The following is a 24865-nucleotide window of genomic DNA, read 5'->3' as shown; positions in this document are numbered from 1 at the left end:
GAAGAATAAAACAAATTTGAGAAATACAATCATTTGTTTAATTACAACAATTGGGTACCATCAGTAAGGACCATATATTTCACACTAAAACCATAAATATTTTGTTTGTTTCACCAACTGTGTTTTCTGTTTTTACCTCAATAAGAAAAAAATCAGAAAAACTATAAAAAATAAAATATAAAAGACTTCAACATTTGTAAAGTAAATGAATGTCCAAATCGTGATAAACGCTTTGCAATTACTTCTTGCTTGTCAGGCCTTGGTGTTAGGGCTATGTTCTGTGGCAATGGGTGATGATGAGTCAAATGACAAGAACTGTCCTTGTAAACAACGTTGGTGTCCAGCCGCCGCCGTACAACTTTCTCAACCAGAGACTCTCTGAATTTTTGAGTGGTTTGTTTAAAAATCGGTTTGGCTACCCATTCTTTGGTATGTTTGGGGAAAACCACTTTGTACTGAGATACACCTATAATAAAAGAAAATAGATGAAACATAACAATAAATTACACGATTTGTATTGATTACATTACTATAATAGAATGTTCACATTTGATTATCAACTTGATTAACTTAGATCTATTGTCAACACACAACATATAGAAAAATCTTTAGTAGTTACACACAATATGTTGCTTTCAACTTACCAGTAGTGGTTGTTGCTTGCTGACGACCTACATTTTCATTATGATCAAGGATAGCGAGTTGTGTTCGTGCAACCATGGACGCATAATGAAAATGCAGGTTCTTTGGGCAGTATTTCAGTAGGACAGAATGAAACACCTCCAGTTGTCCTAAAGATAAAAGAAAAAAATTTGTATACGGTGTACCTACATGTACATGTGTATGTACATTACTATGTGTATATAAATAACTTACCAGTGTGTTTGAAAAGAGCCATTTGCCTCAAATCCTTTTGAAGTCCTTTGTCCAGAACAAGACTCTGCAGTGTGTGGAAGGCACGCGAGTCTTTTCCAAGCCATTTTTTTTTGCGTTGCTGTTCTGGACTGAGATCATTGTGTACACATTTTTTCTGCTTTCCTTCTTCAAACCAACTGTGCACACCTGTAATGTGATAAAGTATGGACTTCCAATTCTCGATCAGTTCCTGTATAAATACATGAATATCAATATTCAAAGTAATTATTATACAAATGTATAAATTATAAACATAGAAAAATAGATGTTTATGGTCCAGCAACCCCAATATTTAAAAACTTACAAAAAAAAAAGCTTTATTTAAAGAACAAAGTAAAATTTGTGCTGGTGTATAAAGAAATAAACTTAATATTAAAACATTACAGAACTTACGTCAGGGTCGCCTCCACAAGTTGCAGAGCAATACCATAAATGGTTGCAAATACTTCGTGTCCATGGCTGCAGCTCTCGATTGTCCTTGTATCTTGACATGGAGCACAACTTTTTGGAAAGTCCTAAAAAAAGATATAATAATTTAATTACAATTATAAAATAATTAAAAAGGATTGACAATATAGTGCATACCAAGGTTAATCTAGTACTTCACGGTTTATTGTTGCAATTTTTAAAAGCATGAAAACAAAACATTGTATATTCCTACATAGGAATAAATAAGCTTTAGACTGTGTTGCCTTTTGGATAATTTATAATTAATATCTCTTTCTCAGTCTCTTGTGAGACAGTTACCTTTGACTACATGCCAAATATCAAATTCGTGGTGAATGTTGGGATATTCTACACGCATAATCTTTCTAATAGATGGCGATCTGTCTGTGGTCAGCACATCGATTTTGATTCCTTGTTCTTGTATTGTGTTCACAGCCCTCTTGAATCCTACTGGCTCCATGGCCACAGAACTGGATGCTTCTGTAACCTGAAATGCAATACCATGCTAGATAAACAAGGAGTGTGTGTATTTTCATTGATGTTCAAAACAAACAACATATTATTTTTTTACTTTTAAAACCATTTTATATTGATCATAACATTGCAAAAACTGCCAGTAATGTTACTGTACTTGACTTTAAAATACTGAACACCCACTAAAGTTACTTAAAATTAATAACATACGGGATGTAGAATTATGTCATGTTAACTGACCTGCACCAATTCAAAGTGAACTATCTTGTCAGTTGTGTCATCCATTAAACTGTACGTGTTGTATTTGGCCGAAAATCCAGGGCTAAAAGAACCACAAGTACAAAACATTTAAATGTGTTAAAATTTTTCTAAAATTGTAAAAAAAAAAAAATAAAAAAAAAATTACTACATTTACTTGCCTGTCTGACCTCCCATCTCCGGACAAATGAACTGGATTACAGAGTTCAGTTTGTAAATGTAAGTCATTAATTGCTGCTTTCTGTTGTTGTTTATATTCTTCATCAATGACTGGAGTAAGGTAGGAAGACTGAATGTCAAAGTAAGTGGTTTTATGGGGTATTTGAAGGTTGAGCAAAGTGGCCCAATCAGCGATATCTGTATATGTTGCTCCAGTGAATAGTGTGCATGCAGAAACAAGAAGATTATTAGCTGGCATTCCCCTAACATCACTGCATGAACTCCACTTTCCTTTGTGGTTTTTTTCACATTCCCAGTGAACACGTAGAACACTTCCCACTGTTGCTTTTGCGGTCTTTGTTATTACTGATCCACATTCTTGACATCTTTTGAACAGCTCCATGACATTGGGCTCGTTGACAATACATTTTTTCTGTTTCCAATGCTTTTCACATTCCTCTTCATCTGAATTTGTGGTAGACGTTGATGTTGAACTCAGTGGCTGAAAACTAAGATCTATCTTGTCCGATTGAGGTTCTATGGAAAGCAGGCTAACATCAAGTGCCAAACTTTCTTCTAATTGCTCTTCCATCTGTTCTGGTTGATTACACACAGGGGGCTGTGAAATTAAATGGATTAAATTTGGTTTATAATAAAACTCAATATAAAATTGTAAAGTACATAGTAGGTTTAATACATTTATTACAGTATATCTGTGCATTTTTAATGATACAACATCATCAAAATATTAAATAATACATTTTTAGAAATTATATTTTTCCCAATGACTAACACAAAAGCATAATTTACCATAATTTCACTTTGTAAACTGGTAACAAATTATGGTACTTACAGTCTGGTTGGAGTGTATTGCAGGGTGGGCAAAATATATTCCAGATGATGAGGGTGTTTTCCTGCTTCTAACACTTTCAGGACTTGTGAGCAGTAAACGAAGTTTAGACGGAGCATCTGCAAACTGTCTCGTGGTAGTTCCTGGATCAGAGTCCTGTTGCTTTACTGGTGTTGACTGTGGAACATTAGCCAAAAACTCTATTGCTTCCTGGACCTCCAGCTCAGTGCTACTCTCTGTTGCTGGAGACTCTACATTTCCACGAGACGGATACTTAGGAGTAAAAAAAACAAACATTTTAACACGTCTACAGTAATAGGAAGTTATTAGTGATAAACATTCACACGTTATGAAACAGATTCACAAGAAAAAAACGTCAATTTTTAGAAATTATATTTTTCCCAATGACTAACACAAAAGCATAATTTACCATAATTTCACTTTGTAAACTGGTAACAAAAAAAGGCAATGCATCTAATATAGTAAAAAAAAAAAAAACATACATACCTCTGTTTGCTGTAAAAACGTATTGGGCACAGCCGACGCTTTCAGATAACGGCGATGTCCTTGCTCGGAGGGTTTAAAATCATCCTCGAAAAAATGATCACTGCACACTCTCTTACATATTAGAGCATGTTCGGGTGTGTTGATATTCAAGTGCAGCGCGAGCAACCACAGTTTCAATCGCTCAGGATTGTGTGTAGGAAATCTATGAAAAGTCAAAAATGTCTGTCCTGACGAAAATGTTCTTTTAGGCCTTTTAATATTAAAACACCCAGGATACGCACACGAAATGGGCATTTTAAACGATAAACTGACAGAAAGACATTTGAATATGTGTGTATGGTACTCCTTCCGCACATTTGTAAACACCGACACGGTACTTCCGCATACGTCAAGCTTGACCTTTTCAACGTAATTGCGTATAACGTGATGTCAACAACGTGCATCACAGAACAGAGCAAGGCGAGCGTTTGTGCTTATAAAACTTAAACTTTTTTATTTATTTTGGAAATGACCGATCGTTTCGCTAGATAAGACCCTTATTCATCGTCTGGTATCGTTTAAAGCCCTTTGCAGCTGCACTGAAACTGTCATTTGGACCTTGAACCGTTTGGGTCCCAATAGAGTCCATTATATGGGGGAAAATCCTGGAATGTTTTCATCAAAAACATTAAAGGAGAACTCCGGTCAATTTTAACATTGAGCTCATTTTTTTGTACATTTGGAGTGCTGTCAATACAGAGAACAACGACAAAAATCGGTGTTGCCTACACCGAGTTATTCTATTTTTAAAATTTGCACCCTGTTGACTTCAATAGGGCAAGTAGTAAGCCTGCTTTTTAGCCTCTTAACATCCTTTAAGTGTCATTACAAGTGCACAGAAAATGTGAGTGATTCCTTCCGAGTGAACACGGGTGGATCTGACTGCAGTAGATGTTAGAGATATTAATAAAAACGAAGTTAATTCAGCCAGCGCTCATACCTTTGTTTACATTCTGTTTTCGGTGGAAGGCCATAGTAATCGATTGTCGAGTTCACGCGCATAGGTTTAGTTACCAATGATCACGCGCGTGAACTCGACAATCGATTACTATGGCGTTCCACCGAAAACAGGATGTAAACAAAGGTATGAGCGCTGGCTGAATTAACTTCGTTTTTATTAATATCTCTAACATCTACTGCAGTCAGATCCACCCGTGTTCACTCGGAAGGAATCACTCACATTTTCTGTGCACTTGTAATGACACTTAAAGGATGTTAAAAGGCTAAAAAGCAGGCTTACTACTTGCCCTATTGAAGTCAACAGGGTGCAAATTTTAAAAATAGAATAACTCGGTGTAGGCAACACCGTTTTTTGTCGTAGTTCTCTGTATTGACAGCACTCCAAATGTACAAAAAAATGAGCTCAATGTTAAAATTGACCGGAGTTCTCCTTTAATTTCTTTTCGACTGAAGAAAGAAAGACATGGACATCTTGGATGACATGGGGGTGAGTAAATTATCAGCAAAAGTTTTTTTAAAAGTGAACTTCTCCTTTAAGATCCAAGATACATCGTTATCGGGAAACCCGGCCCTGGTCTCCGCACTAGCCTAACTGAAAACTATGAAAGCCGTGTGACCAACCGGTAAAAAAAAAACTAAAAGAAAAAAATACATTAAAGAAACTATTCCCTCTGATTTTGTTTCATTAATAAAGTTTGACTAATCGCAGCAGTCTCACATTCGTTTAGAGCTCGTGTGAATTGCATGTATAAAATGAAGTTAACGAACAACCTCGTTCCATCAGGAAACGCCACATGAATTTCACTGCGCTTTATGAAGAGTTTTTATTTTGCGTGAAGAAGCCGTTCGCCGGAGATGTGTTAAAAGATTCATTTATGCACACAAGAGAGTGTATTCATATTAGGCTACCGGTATACTAATTCTCCTGGCGCCGGGTCTGAGTGAGTAATTTACTCTCTTACCTTTGTTCTTTGATTAACATTAATGACACTCCATCTGACACGCGTCCCATTTTCTCACAAATCTCTACATTCATTTATGATATTATTTAAATCATTTGCTCTTATGAGAACACTCGACAAAACGGACATTTTGGCATAATTTGTGTGTGTTATGTTTTGTTCAAGGCCGAAAAGAGAACTCGATACTGACGCGCGTCTTTTCCGTGTGTGCGTGTGTGTGTAATAGGCAGGACTTACAGCGCGGTCTCTTGTTTTGTCGCGCTTGAATGGTTGAGCGTGATCATACAACGCTAGTCAACTGGTGACAGAAAATACGGATACTGCGTAATTGCTTTAAACATTTTTTTTTTTTTTTTTTGCGGTGCTGCGGTGGGCAAGTGATGCAACCGGTGTTGCGACTGAACACCGTGTAACACCGGTAACACCGACTATCGCGCCAAGCCTACTGTGTATTATTAATTTGTACATACTGAAATCTATTACTTAAACCCAGATAGCAATGAGTCGGCGGACCACCGTCGGTGCTCCGGCGGCAGTAGAAGCGGCAGAATGGCGACATCGCAAACACGTTGGACGGCGCACCGCCGGCGGCAGCCGCTTTTTAAAAGCGGCAGCCGCCTTCCTACCGCCTTCGTTCCGCGGCCGGCCCGCGGGCCAACCACTATTCCGCCGCCTTTATATTGAAGGCGACCCTTCCGCGGCCCGCCGGAAGCAAGCGCTATTTTCCAGCGATCTGCCGCCGCTTATTCTGGCTATATATATATATATATATTTAATATTTATAGCATGCAGTTTATCAAGAATAATGATTGCTCAAACCAGACAAATATCCACTTGGCATTTTTATTCCACATTTCAAAGTACAGTAACTGTCATTTAAACAAGATGTGTCAGATCACTGAAACATAACAGAAAAATAAATAAATAAATATACTAACATGCAGGTTTCTAATTAAATTTTGGTAAAAAAGAACAACAAAAAACAGCCTTACAAGCAAATTACAACTCTTACAATAATTGTTCATATAAAGAGGACAGCTCTAGGGTGAAAAAAATTACCAGTAAACATTATGACAAGTAAAGAGAATACTTGAAAATAATGTGCAGCATACCAAATAAAATAAATAAAAGTATGACATCACATTTACAAGCCATTTCTAACAATAGGATAAGTGGCAGTAATTTATAGTAAAGCTCTGGAGTAGAATAGACCATTACCGGTATAACTGCAATGCTGACCTGTGGCACAAGGACTAATATTTGAAAAAAGAAAATAAAAGTATTTTGCACAGTTAGTGAGTATAGCGTGACACTTCTGACTTCTTTAGGGGTCTTGATGTTACTGACTGCAAGATTAAGAAAGGATTCCAGTTGTCAGTGATTCTGGGGTGTCAGTAGTCAGCCTGGTGCCTTTTTCTGCCTTCACGGTCAGATGCTCCTTTCAGGTAACGCGAAACGTTAACCTAGACTGCTTCATCAGTGGCATCCTGGGTTGCCGGGTTCTTCCTGATGGCTAATTTAGAAAATACAGATCTATCATTTCATTTGAATTGCTTGAGGCCATACACATCTACTTAAATATAATAAAAAATATATCCAACTTACTTTGAACAATGATCTTCAGGAACATGTCTCTAAAACATGCTTTATCCCCGACACCAAGCTGAAAATCCAAAAAAGTGTTACAAATTACATTTCTCTGAAGCTTCTCATAAATAAATAAAAAATGTGAAAGGCTAAGGATTCAGACTGTAATATATGCAGTATACAATCTTAAATTTTACTTTTTAGATTACTCTATGGCGTTATAATCAGCAAACTTACAAATTGTTCCTGGAGCTTTTTATCCTGCTTCAAACTGTTGTCAAGACACGGCAAATCTTCCTGGGTGTGTAGGGGGAGTAACAGATCCCCTGACAGGGATAACTCCAACAGACACAACATCACCAAATTCTGCAAGACGTCACAGCATAAGGGTCTGATCTGCACCTACAGGGTTTCCCAGAATAAAATAGTCAGTCCTGGTCCCTCAATTACTAAACTATGACATTTATATCTAGATCTACTACATGTACAGGTAGCCCCAGTGGGAATTAAACCAACAACCACAAGTGCTGTTTGCAAGTTGTACCTGATTGCCCAGTGCAAGCAAACATCTTCAACATTGTTTGTTGAACTTGCTTCACCTGCTCTTGAAGTAAGCCGCTGTCATCCGAAGCTACAAAATGAAAGGCATATGGTAATTTTGGACTTACATCACACACAAAAAAGTACAATTTAAGAAACAGTGCAAATTCTCACCTGCTCGTGCAATGCTTTCCCTCAGGGCCTGGTTCTACATTTAAAAAATAAAATAAAAAACAACTAAAGGCACTATTTTCAATACTGTTAAAACACTGGACATTAAAACATAGGGCTAGAATATACCTTCACAGCTGAAAACTTCATGCTTGACACGAGATGCCATTGGAGTACAAGGGCCAACAATAGATCAATGACTTTCTCCCTCCTATTGACAATCATTGACATGTAAAAATATGTTTGAAGTTAGTGCATACATTTAATGAATTGGACTTAAATGTAACACTTAGTTAAGCGCAACGTATTACATATCTCCAGAGTTTTCACCCATATGCTGCCAGGGTAAATTTGCTGCCGGGGGTGTAAAGCTTAGTACTTGATGAGCTGGGGGAGCAAACATAACATCTTTCATTTCAATGCAGAGTATTGCATATTCAGTAACGAAACAATAATTGAACTGTGCAAAGCTAATGGAATGTACAACACACCTCAACACCTTTCATCCAGAAACTGCTGCAGCGAATCCCATCAAGTGTCCTAGTGAAAAACAGATTATGATAAAAGGATTCATCATCTTAAAGTCAGCATGAATTTTTTTTTACAATTTGTATTTTTATATGTACTATTGTAGTGTTTATGTAAATGATTCATCTGTGCACTTCATTTTTTTTTTATTCATGTACCCTTATAATCTTTAATCAAATACATTACCCTTCCCTCCCCCCTCGAAACAACTTCTCTTCCAGTCATGTGCAATGGCGTGAGGGCGTGGCAACTTCCCTCAAACCATTAGTCTGCTATGAGCAGAGATGGAGGTGAGGAGAGCTAGAGTAAAACCCTGCTCCTCTATTCAATATTCCCTTTCACTTGGAAATACATCACAACACTGGAGAAAAGTCGTTTGTAACTTCTGGTTCATGCCGACTTTAAATAGAAGCAATAGTTTCCAAGACAAAAAACTTCACAAATAACATCACTTACTTGTACTCAAACTCTTGGCGGATTCTGGATTACTGGGGAGAAACCTGGTTCTGAGGAAGAGGAAACAGAAATTTGATAATAATAATAATAATAATAATAATAATAATGAATGAAAGAGTCCGTTATCCACAATGAACAGACAAATAAATTACACAGATGAAATAAAGGAAAATCAAATGTACAAGTCAGACCCATATACCTGCTCCCTTCATGAACTTAAAATGATGTTTCTCCCAGGTGCTGTGTGGAGGTGTGCAGCGGATGGCTAAATTGTTCCCTTGTCTTTTTTGCGGAGGTTAAATGGGGGCCAATGGCACATGCCCTTCGCTAAACCACTCTTGCGGAACCACTGCAAATGGCAGATCCTCCTTGTTGATAAACTGAACAATGTGAAGCATCTAAAATAGAAGACACATTAGCATAAAGTATACTTTTTGATTCATTTTTTTCAGGCAAAATCAACAACATTAAAATGCTCACCCCTTCGAAAAAGCAGTAATTTTCACAAGTGGATCAACAGAAAACCATGTTCAGACAAACAAAATCATATAAACAACCTATATATATCGTTATTTTTGTAAGAAAACACCAAAAGTTAAACTACCGCTAAGTCTTTCTAGATGTAAAGTTTGGCTAACGTTACCTACTGTAGCTAGATACATTTCAACATGTAGCAACGTTAGAACATGCTTGAACTGTGTAAAAAAGGTGAACAGCATGTGGTAGCGAACACTGTAATCTAGACTAGCAGCATAATTATGTTTAGTTAGAAAACAACACAAGTTATACTACTATAAAAATCAGTCTTTCTTGTCGTGAAGATTTTGCTAACGTTTCCATTCCCACGTAACGTTAGGCGGCAGAATAATTGTCCGTAGTTCAGGAACTGTAACGTTAGTTAATTCGACTGACCAATACTATCTTAAACCACATGTACTCACACTTGTACAAACATACGTAACAGTTAAACATATACTTAGAAGAAGAAAAAAACTCAACGCCAGGAAGAAACCAAGTAACGTTAGCCTAGCTATGTCAGAAACATGGCGGAAACTTTGCAAACAAGACTAACTTAAGTTACTTTAGCTTGACTAGTTAGGCAAGAACAGATTTTAAGAAGAAGTACTAAAAACAATGTCAAAAATGAACATAGTAATATTGCATCACACAAAAAGGCAAAATGTACTTACTTAAAAGATCGTATATTTCCTCTCTCCAAATACTGCAACCGTGTGAGGAGCATAGAGGTGACGAGACGAGTTATCTGCTTCAGTTTTTTAGGTGCTGCCCCTCTCGACCGGTGGAGGTACTTCTCTGTTTGTGCTTTAACATTTTCTTAAACATTTGTACAGGTCGTGAAACTCGCAATTGCAAACTGCAAAGTAATCCCTTATACATGTAAAAGGTAAAATAAATTAAAAAAAATTAGCTTGTAAAAACAATGAAAGACATGACAGAGAGACAAAATATTTCTAAATATTTCACTTTATCCTTCAGGTCAAAACAGACATTTTCATGTTTCTCATAGACATTACCATGGTTGCAAATTAATAAAAAAAAATATAAAGCAAACCCAAGATTTTGGCCAAGTTGCAGATGTCTTTCATTGTTCACTGATTTCAGGCATTGGTGAAAAATCTAAATTGTTCATACCATGAATGAAATATTTATTTAAAAAAATAATCAGAATCAGAAAGATATTTATTGCCAAGTAAGTTTTAGAAAAATTAATCATTTTTGGTCTATTATTGGTACATCTCAAATTGTGCATAAATCAAAGAAATGTAAAGAATTGTCACCTTAAGTGAATAAAATAATTCTATATATTTTACATATCTGCTATCGCTTCAGAGTTTCAAAGTAGGCTAATTTAAATGGAATCAGAGTCAAATCTGTTATAACCCCTAATGGCTTTAGAGCAACAACAAAAATTTATATAATTCACATAATAATTATAATCGCTTTAAATGTGAAAAGTAGTTAAAATGCTATCAGTTTCACTGGCTGGTCGATATCAAAGCGGCTTGCCGCCAGCCGGCCGCGGTTCATTTAGACGGCGGCAGCCGTCAGAGAGAATGAAGTCGGCGGCCCGGCGGCTGTTCGCCGGCGGCATCTCGCAAGAAATGGGAGTGACGTATTCGGCGGCAAACGTTTAATCTCCGCCAGCGGGGCGCACCTATAGCCGACAGCTTGGGGCCGGCGGCAAAAAGAAGCCGTGCAGATATTTTTTGCTATCTGGGAAGGCACAATATGTAGCTTTTTTGCTTTAAAATGAGCAAAAATCACTATATCTATGTTATATATATTTTTTAGTTGTGTACTTACATTATCCCGACTGTTTCCAACAACTTTCAAACCAGGAGAAATTTTAATTAGCCTAAATTTTTAGACACGGGACGTTTCTTTATTTCCAGTTTGTCGCAGTCAATGGCGTCATTTCCGCGTTGTCACTGGTTTCCGCCTATGATTTCCGCTCGTACTGCCATGGTAACCAGAGCTATGAGCAGAGCCCTCTGATTAACCAAAGCGACAGACGCAGACAACTGTGGAGTTCGCAATGTCTATTTGCACTCTGTTGTTGTTTCGTTCAAACATTACGGACCATGGCAAGCAGACTTTGGATAAAAAAGGAGAACTAAAACGAGAATCAATATCAGCGCGGTGTTTTCGAGATGCCTAGCGCTCCCATAGACAGTATATAAACAAGAGCTCCACGTCCGAGACTTCGACCGCTCCTACATGTACTTTATTAAACAGGTGAGCACATTTACATACAACTAATCAATGTTATATAGTTCAACAATGATAAAATGTTAGAATATGATCTGTATGTTATTCTAATGTTGATCTAGCTTACTGCTAGTCTCATATAGACAAACCAACACATACATTTCAACACATTCAAATGCAGTTTAGTGTGATAGTGTAATGTTAGACCAAGTGAAACAGCACTGCGTTACCTCACAAGTTTAATTTGTCTAATAAACTGACCTGTGAGTTGTAATTCTGCACTTGCGTGTAGTTCGGTAGAATGAAATGTCCATATTCCTTTTATATCCGCGCGAGCTCGCGTTGCGTTTGGAGCTGATAGCTGTCTCTTAGCAATCCCGAACTGCTTCATATCACAGTCATGATAAAAGCATCGATGTATTCAGTCATCCATAAACATTATTAGATCGGTCGGCTTGACGTTGACGACAACATCCATAATTCTTAGCATGTGTTGCGTCATCAAACTACGCCGTTGTTATTGTAAAGAGGTTAGCGACCCCTAGTGGAGAAAAATTCCATACTGTGGCTTTAAAGGGGTCATGAACTGGATTGTTTTATTATTTTATAATGTTGCCTGGGGTGCCCTTATAATGTTGTCATAACATTGTCAAAAATTGTCATAATTTATAAATAAAAGCCATTTTTCCAAGCCTGATTTCAGCCTCAGATTTGAACGCTCCGTTTTAAGGGGCGTGTCTGCTGTGAGACTGCACTGCAAACGCCCACTGCTGTGATTGGCTGACATGCTTGCATATGAAATAGCTAGTATTACATGAACTCTCTCGAAAACTTTTACTACGTTTTTACTATTACAGCTATCGAGATTAACAAATCGTGAAAAGTATCGTTTAAAGCATTATATTTAAATCTATTACATCGCATGAAAGGTTGCAGCATGATGAGCACTGACTGACTGAGCAGATGACAGACAGTCTGTTGATCGCGTGAATAAAGATCTTATCATTGCAACGCAATTTTTGCACTCTCACAAATGCTTACACCAAATCACAATGCAAACACGATGTGAATACACAGTAAGAGCTTCGTTGTGTAGTCTAAGTGTCATTATTTCATCACGAGTTTGGTAAGTGTCCAGATAAGCTCTCGCGGCTCGCGCTGTGCTGTTTGATTGACAGCTTGGGCGAATGGAAAGGGATCGTTCTTTGATCGCTTTCTGTATATAATTTAATAACAGTTTAAAAAAAGATTATTTTCATAATACTACGAGAAATGATGTGAAGTTGATCGTTTAGTCACTGATGCATAAACAGTATTGAACGATTTTAAGAGAAAGATATCTGAACTTGAATAATTACACATCAGAAATCACTGATCGCAGATCAGGCATTAGAATACACATGGTTACTTACATGTTGCTGGCAGATCCGTCGGGAAATTGTGATTGACTGATTTAATAAAGTTTAACCATGCTGGAATCCGAAGGAAGCTTATGCAGACTGTCTTCTTCCACAAACAGGCACGCACAATATTTAGTAGAGGTGGGCATAGATTAATTTTTTTAATGGCTCATTTGAATTCTGCCGAAGGCATTCAGAGTATGTGTGCTACCCAAATAATGACTATAAAAGTAAGTCTTTGAGAACGGGTTTCCCAAGCCAGGTGACGCATTAGACCAGGTGCTCATCTCCTGTTTCCAAAATGCATCACAAACTGCTTGAGAAAGCTGTTCTACTCATAGACTGTAAAAGGTTACTACTGTACTGTTTCCGTACGTATATAGGCAACATTAGGTAGGCCTATGTTATTATCAACTACTATAGGCTATCAATTAGGGATGGGCGATATGGCCTAAAATCCATATTGTGATATACATTGCAGCCTCTTGCGATAACGATATTATAATAAAACCATTTCAGAACAGGTTACACAGACCCTGCTAAACAACTGCTAAATGTATTTTTTTTTTTTTTTTTTTTTTTTTTTTGAAAGGGTGTATGTAGTTTTGAGAACATATATTGTGCAAAACTGTAAGTATACAACATAATTTTGCAGATAAATAAAATTTAAGTACACTAGCTGCAGAGACTTAAGTAGGTCTAATGTTTATTATGGCTTGGAGCTTATGAAACCCCAAATTTAAAATTAGAATATTGTCTAACTGATGTATTTTCAGTTAAAAAGAAACACAACAACGATTCTTAAAATCGGGCGCTTTTAATAAAAAGAGATTATGTGCTACACCACTCACTAAGATATATTGGGAATAATACGCGCGCGCTGGTATTCAGTGATATGTTTCGTTTTGAATTTGAGGTGGTAGAACGGATTAGTCGTGTGTTAACTTACCGAACTGTTACACCACACAGTCTACGTCGGACGGCTTAAATACAAACCAAGTCCAAATAATGGATGTTGCACAGATCTTTTACACCAGCTTTCACTTTCAGCCGTGTTTACTTAAGATGACGACGAATATGATGCGTTGCAGCCGGGTGTTCCTCGCGGCCGCGGGTAGATTGCGTCATCATAGCTTGTGTAGCTTGAGCCAGCTCCCAACGCTCCCAACCCAACTTGGAGAATAGATTAACGGCGATATTTTTTTTTATCGCGCGATAAGAGTCTGCGTTAACGCCGATAACGGCCCACCACTAATATTTAGTAAACAGCATGTTTATTGCTTGGAAGTAGCTCGATCCGGTTTAGCAATCATCATGTCGTCCTATGTTATTTAGCATGTTTGGGCGAATCGGTGGGCGGGGCTAAACAGGCCGTGTTGAAGTAGGCGTTGATCTTCTTTTGTGGAGGCGGTGTTTTATCCTCTTTGACGTCATAGTTCCCCACTTTGAAAAACGAGTCGTTTGCTGAGCCTGATGTCTATAAAAGCTTTTATTGGACTAACAAGGTAGTTTTCAGTTCTGAAACTTACAGGATATTATTATAGTATGATGATCTCTTATATGTCAAAAGCTCAAGGAAAATTTGATTTCTCAGTTCATCACCCCTTTAAATAACTCTTTAACCACTGATGTGTGACCCCTCGCAAACCATATTGTTCACATTTTTTCAACAATAAAGCATGGTCAATAGTGTCAAATGCTTTACACAGATCAATAAACACACTGACTGTATTGAGTTTTTGGTCAACTGCAGCTGCAACATGTTCAACAAGCTTCATCACAGCTAAGGATGTAGAGCAGTTGTTCTTAAATCCATATTGGTGCTCACTTAGTACATCATATTTATTTAGAAAGGAGTCCAATCTGTTTATAAACAATTTTTCAAGTATTTTTGAAAACTGAGGTAACAGTGATAGGTCTATAGTTAGTTAGTGTTTGCTTATCGCCACCTTTATAAACTGGAAACACCTTTGCTATTTTCATTTTATCAGGAAAAGTTCCAGTTAAAAAAGATCTATTACAAATATAGGTGAAGGGTTTAATAATACAATGAATGACTTCTTTAATAAAAGCCATATCAATATTATTGCAATCAGTAGACTTTTTATTTTTAAACTTACTTACTACTTCTAAGACATCACTATCACATACTCCTCCAAGAAACATTGTGTTAATATTATCAAATGTAGGACTAATATATTCCTTATTAAACTTTGGTAGCTCATTAGCCAAATTTGGACCAATATTAACAAAATACTGGTTAAAGGCATCAACAATAGCCTCTTTATTTTCTAATGTTGTGTTATGTTTGAAACACAATGGAAAATCTCTGTCTTTATGATTTTTCATTACGGTATTAATAATCCTCCAAGTACCCTTTATATCATGTCTGTATCTTTGCAATAGCTGGTCATAGTAATCCTTTTTTTGCTTTCTTAGTACTGATATTAGTTTGTTTTTATATTTTTTATACTGTTCCTCTTTTCTGTTTACATTTTTTCAAAGGACAATGATTATCATAAATTTGGGTAAATATTTCCAAAAATGCATTATATGAATCATTAACATCTTCAACATAAACATTTTGCCAATTTTGATTTAATAATTCTATTTTCATAGCTTCCATAGCTCCAGATAATTTTAATCTAACTAAATTAAAATTTTGTTGTTCCATTCTTAAATGTAACTCATTCAACATATCCAAAACCGTAAACACAGGTAAATGATCAGTAATATCTGTTACTAGAAGTCCAATTTTAGTTTTCACATTAGATTTGTTTATAAAAATATTATCAATCAATGAAGCACTATCTTTAGTTATTCGTGTTGGTTTCAATATTAATGGATAAAAACCCAAACTAAACATAGTATTAACACATTCTGATGTTTTAGTATGCTCATTAGATTTTAATAAATCAATATTGAAATCTCCACAAACAAAGATAAACTTTTCATTATGCTTCTCAAGCATCTCTGATATTATCTTACTGAACTTATCTATACAGGAACCTGGAGTCCGATAAACACAACTAATTGACATATTTTTAGATCTATTGCCCTCAATTTCAACAGATAAACATTCCATCAAATTATCAATAGAAAATGTCATATTAACAATAACTTTACATTTTAAATTAGACCTTACAAATAATGCAACACCACCTCCCCTTTTATTGTACCTATTCTGAACAAACATTTGATATCCATCTAAACCATCCAACAGGGATTTTTTTTCACTGATCCAAGTTTCAGAAATCGCTATCACACTAAATTTCTCCTTAAAGGTTTGCAAATAACTTTTAATTTTAAAAAAATTACTTTGCATACTCCTGCTATTGAAGTGAATCAGTGAAAAGAACCCCATCCCCACATTGAAACTTTCATCAGAGTAATACTCAAAGTCCTGTTGAAAATTATGGCAGAAATGGTTCTCTGGATCCATTTCATTTTCTACATCAAATAATTTGTGATCTTCAAAATCAAAACACTTAAGGTATCTATCACTCATGTCTCTACAATCTGTCACTCATGTCTGTACACTCTGTCACCCTTCTTCATCTTTCATCTGTATTTATCCAACTCAGAGACACAATTGATGGCTAAGACTTTAGCCTGCTCTTGTGGACCATTAAGTTTTATCATTATTTTGCAGTTCCTGGTCCATGTAGCCTGTATTTTTTTTTCTCTTTCTTCAGAATCCTTGCTTGATGTGCAATCTCTGCATTCTTCTTAGTTAGATGTTCGTTCACAAACACATCTGTACCCTTTAGTTTTTTTGCAACTTTCAACAATTCAATTATATATTTTTTACCCACAAATCGAATGATGATATTTGGTCTCTTATTCTGTTTTTGTAAACTTACATTCTTTTTTTGTGGGATTTTATAACAAGCAGCTATAGTTTTTCTGTCCAATGAAATGTCTTTACTGCTGAAAAACTCAATGACTTGCTGCTCGAGTGAGAGTAGTTCACCTGGTGGTGCGTCCTCTCCTTCATTGTCCCCTGCTGTTATCCGTGCATAAGTGCGATGTGTAGTCTTAAGTCCAGATATCACCACATCATCCATTCTTGTGTACTGTTCCAGATCCTCCACTCTTTTTTCCAACGCTTCTATCTTCTCATCCTTTTCTTTAATGATCGCTTTTAGTTGTTGTATATCTTCAATCAGACGCATTAGGCTTGTCTGTTGCTTTAACACTTTACTAAGCTCCTCTGACATAACATTAAGTGACAGCTTGACTTCTTCCATATCTTTTGCCAAACTTGGAGCCATTTTTGCTGATTGTTAGTTGCTGAGGCTTCAGGTAATTCAACAGGCCTTTTGCTGGTTAGCCAAGCACATGTTGTAAAAAAAGTGCTTAGAGGGTCAAAAACCGCAGAATTAATACTGCAAGTTCAAGCATTACTTGAACATCAATACGCAGATCATGAGCAAACATTTGGATGTCAATTGATCTTTAAGATATTCAATAGATTGCAAAGCTGAACTGCTGAACTGCAAAGCCCTCCTAACCAGCAGCCATCTTGGAGAGGATGCCTCTCGAAACAATAAACGAAAAATGAAAAATAAAATGTTTTGCACAATTGTGCTTCAAATTTCTTGTTTTATAAACTGTTTAGATATTTTTTTGAAAAACAACAAAAATATTTAGAAAACAACACAATATACTGTGCTGTATATGCCATCTAATTGTCAGAGTTATGTTAAGTTTCTTTGTGTTTTGTTCATGTGTCTATGATTCTTGTATTTCCTTTCAGTTTAGCCTTCCTTGTTTCATTGTTAGTTTCCTTAGTTACAGATTATCGCCACCTGTATCTGAGTTCTCTTGTTACCTCCAGTGTGTTTATACTCCTGGTTCGGTTCAGTTCTCGTTAACGTTTGGTTTTATGTTAAGTGTGTTTTTCTTCTGGCATTTCTTTTCTGTAGATTCAGGATTCATCTAGAGCAGGAAGGATCACATCCTTGGCCAGATGTTGCTGCTGGAGGAGGATCACTGTCCCTTCGCCAAGTTTGTTGACTATGCCTTGTGGGTGTGTAGGCCCTTACCGTGGGAGTTGTAGAGGACAGCATCATCAGCTCCAACTCCCCGGTACCTCTACCATCACCAACTGCCATATCTCTGTCCACTTCAGACAAGACTCATCAGAACCAGAGCCTGAACCAACGCCCCCTAAGGACCATGAGCTAGAGCACCCTCCGACCATGGAGCCAGAGCCTACCGCCAGGTCCTTCCCGGAGTCTGCGTCGTGAGGGCAGTCCACTCCCGAACAGAGGAGCGCTGGTTAATTTATTTCACTGCGGAGCCAGCTCCCACCCTTGCTTCCGCCCCTGAACTTGCTCCAAGTCACCTGTTTGATGATCCAGTCCCACCCTGTTACCTTGTTGTCTCCATCCTCTCCACTAGCTCCATCCAGTCACAGTCATTCACCTGCTCTGCTGGTGTCTCGCAGCTCCTCAGTTCAGCCATCATGACTCGTCTTTGCTCCTCCCTCCATCAGCTCCACCATGGTGTTGCCCTCAGCCGACTCCTCCTATTCCTTAGCTGCTCCACATCTTCCCTGTTATCCTCCAAAGCCTCTTCCCTCCCTCAAAATATGTACTGTCATTTTTGACTTGTGAGAGGGGTCAGAGTTATGTTAAATTTCTTTGTGTTTTTGTTCATGTGTTATTGTATATGTGTTATTGTATTTCTTTTATTTGTCTTGCAGTTTAGCTTTCCTAACTTCATTGACTCCACCTGAGTCTAAGGGTGTTTTTACACTGGGCACGTTTTCTGCTGTCCGAGAGCGATTGTTCCCGGTTTCCTGCTTTCACACTCAACTTGATTCTATCGAACCCTGTGCATCTTACGCCATCACAAACGTACACAACGCATGATAGAAAACAGAACGTGGGTCAATATATTGTGTATTGTATTTATTTGGTGCTATGATGTGCAGCAGAGTAAACAACACTTGGGTTTACTGTGTGTGTCAAGTCAAGTCACCTTCATTTATATAGCTCTTTTAATAGGAAATTAAAATAACAGAGATTGTTTTGGCTTTACAGCAGATCTAGAAAAAAGTTATTGTCCAGCTAAAGTTAGTTTTGATTGATTCACTTCCTTTGCAAAGATCATTAGTTATTAACTTAGGGGCTGCTTACATGTCAAGTCAAGTCAAGTCACCTTCATTTATATAGCGCTTTTAACCATATAGATTGTTTCAAAGCAGCTTTACAGTGATAACAATGCAACAGAGATTGTTTTGGCTTTACAGCAGCTCTAGAATAAAGTTATTGTCCAGCTAAAGTTAGTTTTGATTGATTTACTTCCGTTGCAAAGATTTAAGGGCCGCTAACATGACACCGTTCCAACAGAAAACCCCCAACACGCTCTGGCCCGCTCACCCGCACAAAACAGTGCCTGGTGGTTCGAGAACGCAAACCCTGAAATAGGTTCCAAGGCGCAAGCCCTGAAAAATATAATAATAATAATTATAATCTCTGTACAAGCTTCAAAAACGCAAACCTGTGAAAATGCCGATGGCGTGCACATGCGTATTACGTGTTCAGTCTATAGGTATGCGCGTTTGAATATATATATATATATATATATGCGCAGACGTGTAGTCTTTCTTTACAACTTGACCTCAACAAATTACTTGTCTGGCCTTAAAAATGTATAATACAGAATTATTTATCACTTCCGTGTAGCCATGTGAACCTAAACTATTTTATCTGTACAGAGGTAAAGGGAAGGGAAGGAAGCCTTCACAGGGGAGAGTCTAGTTGACACTTCAGGACTACGTTGTCATTGTGTCCAGGCGCATGTCCTTCATCAGATCTGGATACAGTTCGAGTGCAACCGAACTCAGACCACCTCTTCCAGGTACAGTAGCCTCAGGTTCGGTAGGTCCGCTCCCAGGTCCGCATGACAGTTTTCACATTACCGATTTTTCATGCAAACCGAGCACCGAAACTGCCAGTGTAAAAAAGACCTAATTGAGTTCTCTTCTTACCTCCTGTGTATTTAGACTCATTAAGTTCTCATTAATGTTTGGTTTTATGTGGTTAGTGTGTTTTTCTCCTGGCATGTAATTTCTCCTCCCTGTAAATTTTCCTTGTTTATTGAAGATAGTGTTATTGTATATTCAGCATTTGCTATCCACAAGCATTTACATGACACGAAAGTGTTCAAATAATATGTATTTAAAGACAAAAAAAAAAAAAAATCTGTCTTGTTGATTCACATGGGTGCAAATATTCAGATGTTAAAAAAATGGTTAACTTTATCATAAAAATACAAAACTTTCTATTTTCCCTTTAAACATGCAGTATCACATTCCCAAAGTCATTATATATATATTTTTAAATGTTTTTCTGGAAAACCACATAAACATATTACGAAAAAGAACCAGCATTTAAGAAATCATCGGCTAGTTTACATTTACTTTATTCATTTAGCAGACGCTTTTATCCAAAGCTACTTACAAATGAGAACAATAGAAGCAGTTAAACTAACTGTAGGACAACAATATGCAAGTGCTATGACCCTTCTAAGTTTAAACTAACGCAGTACATGTAATTATTATTATTATTATTATTATTATTATTATTATTTTTATTGATTTTTTATAAATAGAATAGAAGAGAAAGTGTTAGTATTACTGGATCAAGTGCTGCCGAAAAAGATGGTTTCTTGATTCAGCCGTTTCTTGAAAATGGCTACGGACTCAGCAGCTCTGGTTAAGATGATTTTAAAACATCACCAAAAAATCCACTGTTATGTCCACAAACTCTCACCGGTGCAACAAGAAAATCCAATAAAATGTAGTTCTAGCTTGGCCAAGCTAAATTTTAAGTAGAGCCAGCACTTTTTAGTCTCTCCCTCTCTTTTGCTCGTATTTGGTGGCAGAACTTCAGTTTAGACTTTCTTGAACCCCAAGCAAAGTTCATTCCTCAACAGTGCAGTCAAAGTGTTTTAAAAGAGCACGTCTCGGCCAATCACGCTGAGCTGTGACAGACACACTGCGGCCTCCTCGAACCCTTGGCGCGCTCAGTCGAGCAGGAGGTGAAAACATGAGCTCATCCGGCTCTCGGCTTGCTTTCCCAGAAACTAAATGAGAAAGACTCAGACCTCTGTAACGTTTACCTTTTTGCTGTCTGGGTTTTTTTTTTTTTTTCTTTGAATGAATTATTGGGGTGGACTTCTCTTGTAGTTTCCAGATGTTTAGAAATTGGTGAGTTCACTGAGAGGCTGTTAGTAGTAGGCTACACAATCTATTTCACTCCTACTAAATAATATAAAATGTGATTTAAAAAAAAGGCAAGTCTAACTAGTGAATTAAATATTTTGATTGTGCATTAGTTGACAAATTATGCACGATATGCAAGTCTGTTTAAAATGGTGGTGTGTTTTAAGGACATTTACTTTCTAAAATAATCTGTAACCATATAACTGTCACAGATCTGCCAGGTTCCTGCACCAGCCAATCACAATCCCTCTCCTGAGTATTAGTCAAGTCAAGTCATCTTCATTTATATAGCGCTTTTAACAATGTAGATTGTTTCAAAGCAGCTTTACAGAGAAAAGCGTATAATTTAAGGTAACAGAGATTGTTTTGGCTTTATAGTGGTTCTTTAATAAAGTTATTTTCCAGCTAAAGTTAATTTTGATTGATTCGCTTCCGTCGCAACGATCATTTGTTATTAAATTAGGGGCCGCTAAGATGACACCATTCTGTCTATACAGACTTTAAACGCGAACCTGTGATAAACGCTGATGGCGTTCACATGCGCATTAAGAATTGGTTCTATAGTTATGTGCGTTTGAATATATGTGCGCAGGTTTGTAATTCCCTACAAACCAAGCCTAAACAAAGTACTGGTCTTTCCTTATAAATTTTGATACAGAATTTTATTTTGTCACTTCGGGGTAGGTACGCGAAACGAATTTTCCCGACAACGCTTTATCTGGAGTGGTAAAGGGATCCTCCATAGGGAGAGACTAGTTGGCACTTCAGCACTGCGTTGTCATCAGGTCCAGGTGAAGGTCCTTCGTCAGATCTGGATACGGCCTGGATCCGGCAGGCTGCGGGAAAACCTCGGGATAAACAAAGACACTAAAATTAGCGTAGATGCCATTCTTCTTATGATGTAACGAGTACATCAGGATTTATGGGAAGTGTTCCCGGTTCCGGCTGACCTTATCTATGCAGCCTAACATTGAATTATAGAAGTCTATAATGTATTATGTGAATGCTAGATTGTGGCAGGATGGGCTATTACCCCTCCTAATTTTGTAATTTGAGGTTTGGCCAATGGGCTGGGACCATGGGTGTATAAGAGCATGGGCTGCCAGTCACAGGTGTGTGTCATTTTCCAGGGCCGTGACGTCATGACGCGCCTTGCTGCTGGTGTTGGAGCGGAGTGTTGACGTTTGTCAATCATAGAGACCACTGAAGCTCCTGAGCCACTGACTGTGCTGTTTACTGGCGTGTTGTGGGTTGGAGAAATGAATGTGGATATTTGAGACGGTAAGGAAAGCATGTACCTACGGCGACGTTTGTGTAATGAGGTTTCTATGGGTTGCTTCTACTGCGCGGGTAGTAATTTGTATGCTTTACATAGTCTAAAGTTTATCGGGGATATCTGGCTCCATGCATCGCTATAATTCGGGATATTAATTCTGGTGCAACATGTTCTATAGTGAGTATACTTGCTCGAGCCTGAAGTCAGAGGAGAATGAGTGGCAGTGTAACATTTTCTGTTTGTTTTTAGGCGCGTGATAAGGGCAATGGCAGCAGTCTGATCAAGTGCAATGCTCTGTGCCTCCTCATAAAGTTGCTGTTCTGTTTCCATTGGATTATTCCGTGTTTAGTACGGGACTGATATGCTTTCAATGAGCTTTTCATGTTTTTAAGTGAACTTTCTGTGCTTCCTAAGCTCTGTTGTGAAAGCGTGTCTCAGTGATATGCTTTAAGTTTCTTTTGTTTTTCTTTTCTGGTTTATTTCTTTAATTGGTTTCAAATGGTTTGGTATTTCTGAATCTGTATTTTTGTTTCCATTCATTTATTGTGATTATTGGGTATATATTGATTTCATCTAACCATTATTACGGTTGAGCTATACTGCCAAATTTATTTAATTATCTGTTTATAGTGGTTCTTTAATTGGAGTTTGTTTATGCTTTGGGTTTTTTTTTTTTTGTCAAATGTGATTTTGATTTGTGTAGACTCGGGTGGGTCTGAGTAGTTGGTTCCTGCCTGGAACTACAGTTAATTTAGATTTTGTATTGTCAAATTATTGTTTTACTTTTGCATATCTCAACCTTATCTAAATGTCCATTTCTCTCTTGTTGTTGGCAGGATCTGGTCATCCGGGGGCAGACGAGTGACCTTCTTTGGGTGGTGGCATCCTTCACTGTGTGTCGTGCTCTTCACTGTATTAGTCGGTGTGTGTGCTAGTGTGTGTGTGCACTGTGATTTGAGTGATTTTCATCATTTAATGGTGATCTTCTATCTGCGACTGCCCCTGTTGGTAAGCCCCCGTTCCTTTGCCAGTAATAATTGAACTTCCCAAATGAGATGTGTGGCTGTCTGTCAATGCCTCTTTTAAATTGTCTAAGCCTCTTTTAACTGTCAATAAAATATTTTTGTACGATTACGTTTGTCTCTGACTCAACTGGTGATTAGAACCTGTGCGTGCCTTTAGAGGGTGCTTTAAATTCCTTGGGTGAAATTCCCAAGGTGGCGTAGTCAGAAAGAGATCAACTTGAGTTTGCTGAGCATGTGTGTAATTAGTGCCCCGCCTCACCCTATAGTCCACGCTCTGCCACACTAGGTCAAAGAGATGTGTCTTTTATCTAGCTTTGAACTGACAGAGTGTGTCTGCTTCCCGGACAATGGTAGGAAGACTGTTCCAAAGTTTTGGTGCTAAATAGGAAAAGGATCTACCACCAGCAGTCGATTTTGATAATCTAGGTATTATCAATTGGCCGGAATTTTGTGATCGCAATAGACGTGAAGGACTTTAATGCGTTAAGAGCTCGCTCAAGTACTGCGGAGCTAAACCATTTAGTGCTTTGTACAGATGGTGGACAACCAGAATGCCTATTACCGCCGCGCCAGAAAATTAACCAGCCGCATTTCAAAGTCGTTCCCGAAATGACCGCCAGGTGGCGTAAAGGGACATTGTGCAAAACAGCAGCAATTGCCGTATTTTAAAATGTAAGTGGGTTAAATATAAAACCCTAAGCCTAATAGGCATATTTTTCATATAGGCCTATTAGGCTACAACAGAATATAACCAAAGATAGAATCAATTTTAGAACTGAAAAAATAGAATCAAAAGTTAAAAATAGAGACGATATTAGGAGCAATGACGCTGAATATTTTTACTATTCTATTGAGGAATTAGATAAACGAAGAGCTCTCGTGAGCGATACAATTGCATAGTAATTTATAGTGATTTCAAAAGCAGTCCTTAAAAAAAAAAAAAATACATGGAGTAGTGTGGCATAACTTTTGAGAGATTACGCGGAACGCTGGTTTCAATGCCCTTAATGTATATAGGCTACTGCTTTAAAAAATGTCACAACGCGTTTTGAGATTGTTTTGAATTAAACATTGAAGTTTAAAATGTAGTGTTTTGGCACACCAGGCCGAGTGGCGTTACGCATTGTTCAAAAATCAGGTTTTATTCTGGCATGTTGAATTGGCGTTAGATTTTTTTTTTAGATTTATTAGATTTAGATTTTAGATTTCGTTAGATTTATTTTTCTCATAACAGCTAAAATAACTTAATATATGCCTTGTATATATATACCTACTCAATATAGGCAATAGGCATATAATAGCCTGTATAATAAATTAGCAAAACTTGGCCACTAAATATTTAATT

General features: G+C 37.4%; 1 protein-coding gene across 4 annotated transcripts; it reads right to left on the bottom strand.

Moving 5' to 3' along the window:
• Positions 1-6400: 6400 nt before the first annotated feature.
• On the bottom strand, positions 6401-10124 carry LOC307156156 (uncharacterized protein). Of its 4 annotated transcripts, none has more exons than XR_013820663.1 (11): positions 10044-10124; positions 9053-9251; positions 8854-8903; positions 8361-8409; positions 8181-8256; positions 7999-8080; positions 7873-7906; positions 7703-7789; positions 7396-7560; positions 7177-7234; positions 6401-7084 (listed from the first exon to the last, which is right to left on the bottom strand). XR_013820663.1 is itself a non-coding variant. In XM_079867385.1 (11 exons), exons 5-11 carry the CDS (start codon positions 8201-8203, stop codon positions 7035-7037), a joined length of 408 nt encoding a protein of 135 aa, XP_079723511.1. In that variant the 5' UTR covers positions 8204-8256; positions 8361-8409; positions 8854-8903; positions 9053-9251; positions 10044-10124; the 3' UTR covers positions 6401-7034. The 4 variants fall into 4 exon arrangements, 1 of the variants encoding a protein (XP_079723511.1); XR_013820664.1 differs by having other exon boundaries at positions 8200-8256; XM_079867385.1 differs by having other exon boundaries at positions 7396-7524; positions 7758-7789.
• Positions 10125-24865: the final 14741 nt, after the last annotated feature.

This window comes from Squalius cephalus (genome assembly GCF_949319135.1).
Source record: "Squalius cephalus genome assembly, chromosome: 3".
NCBI classification, from domain to species: domain Eukaryota; kingdom Metazoa; phylum Chordata; class Actinopteri; order Cypriniformes; family Leuciscidae; genus Squalius; species Squalius cephalus.
This window is presented reverse-complemented; position numbering and strand designations above follow the sequence as displayed.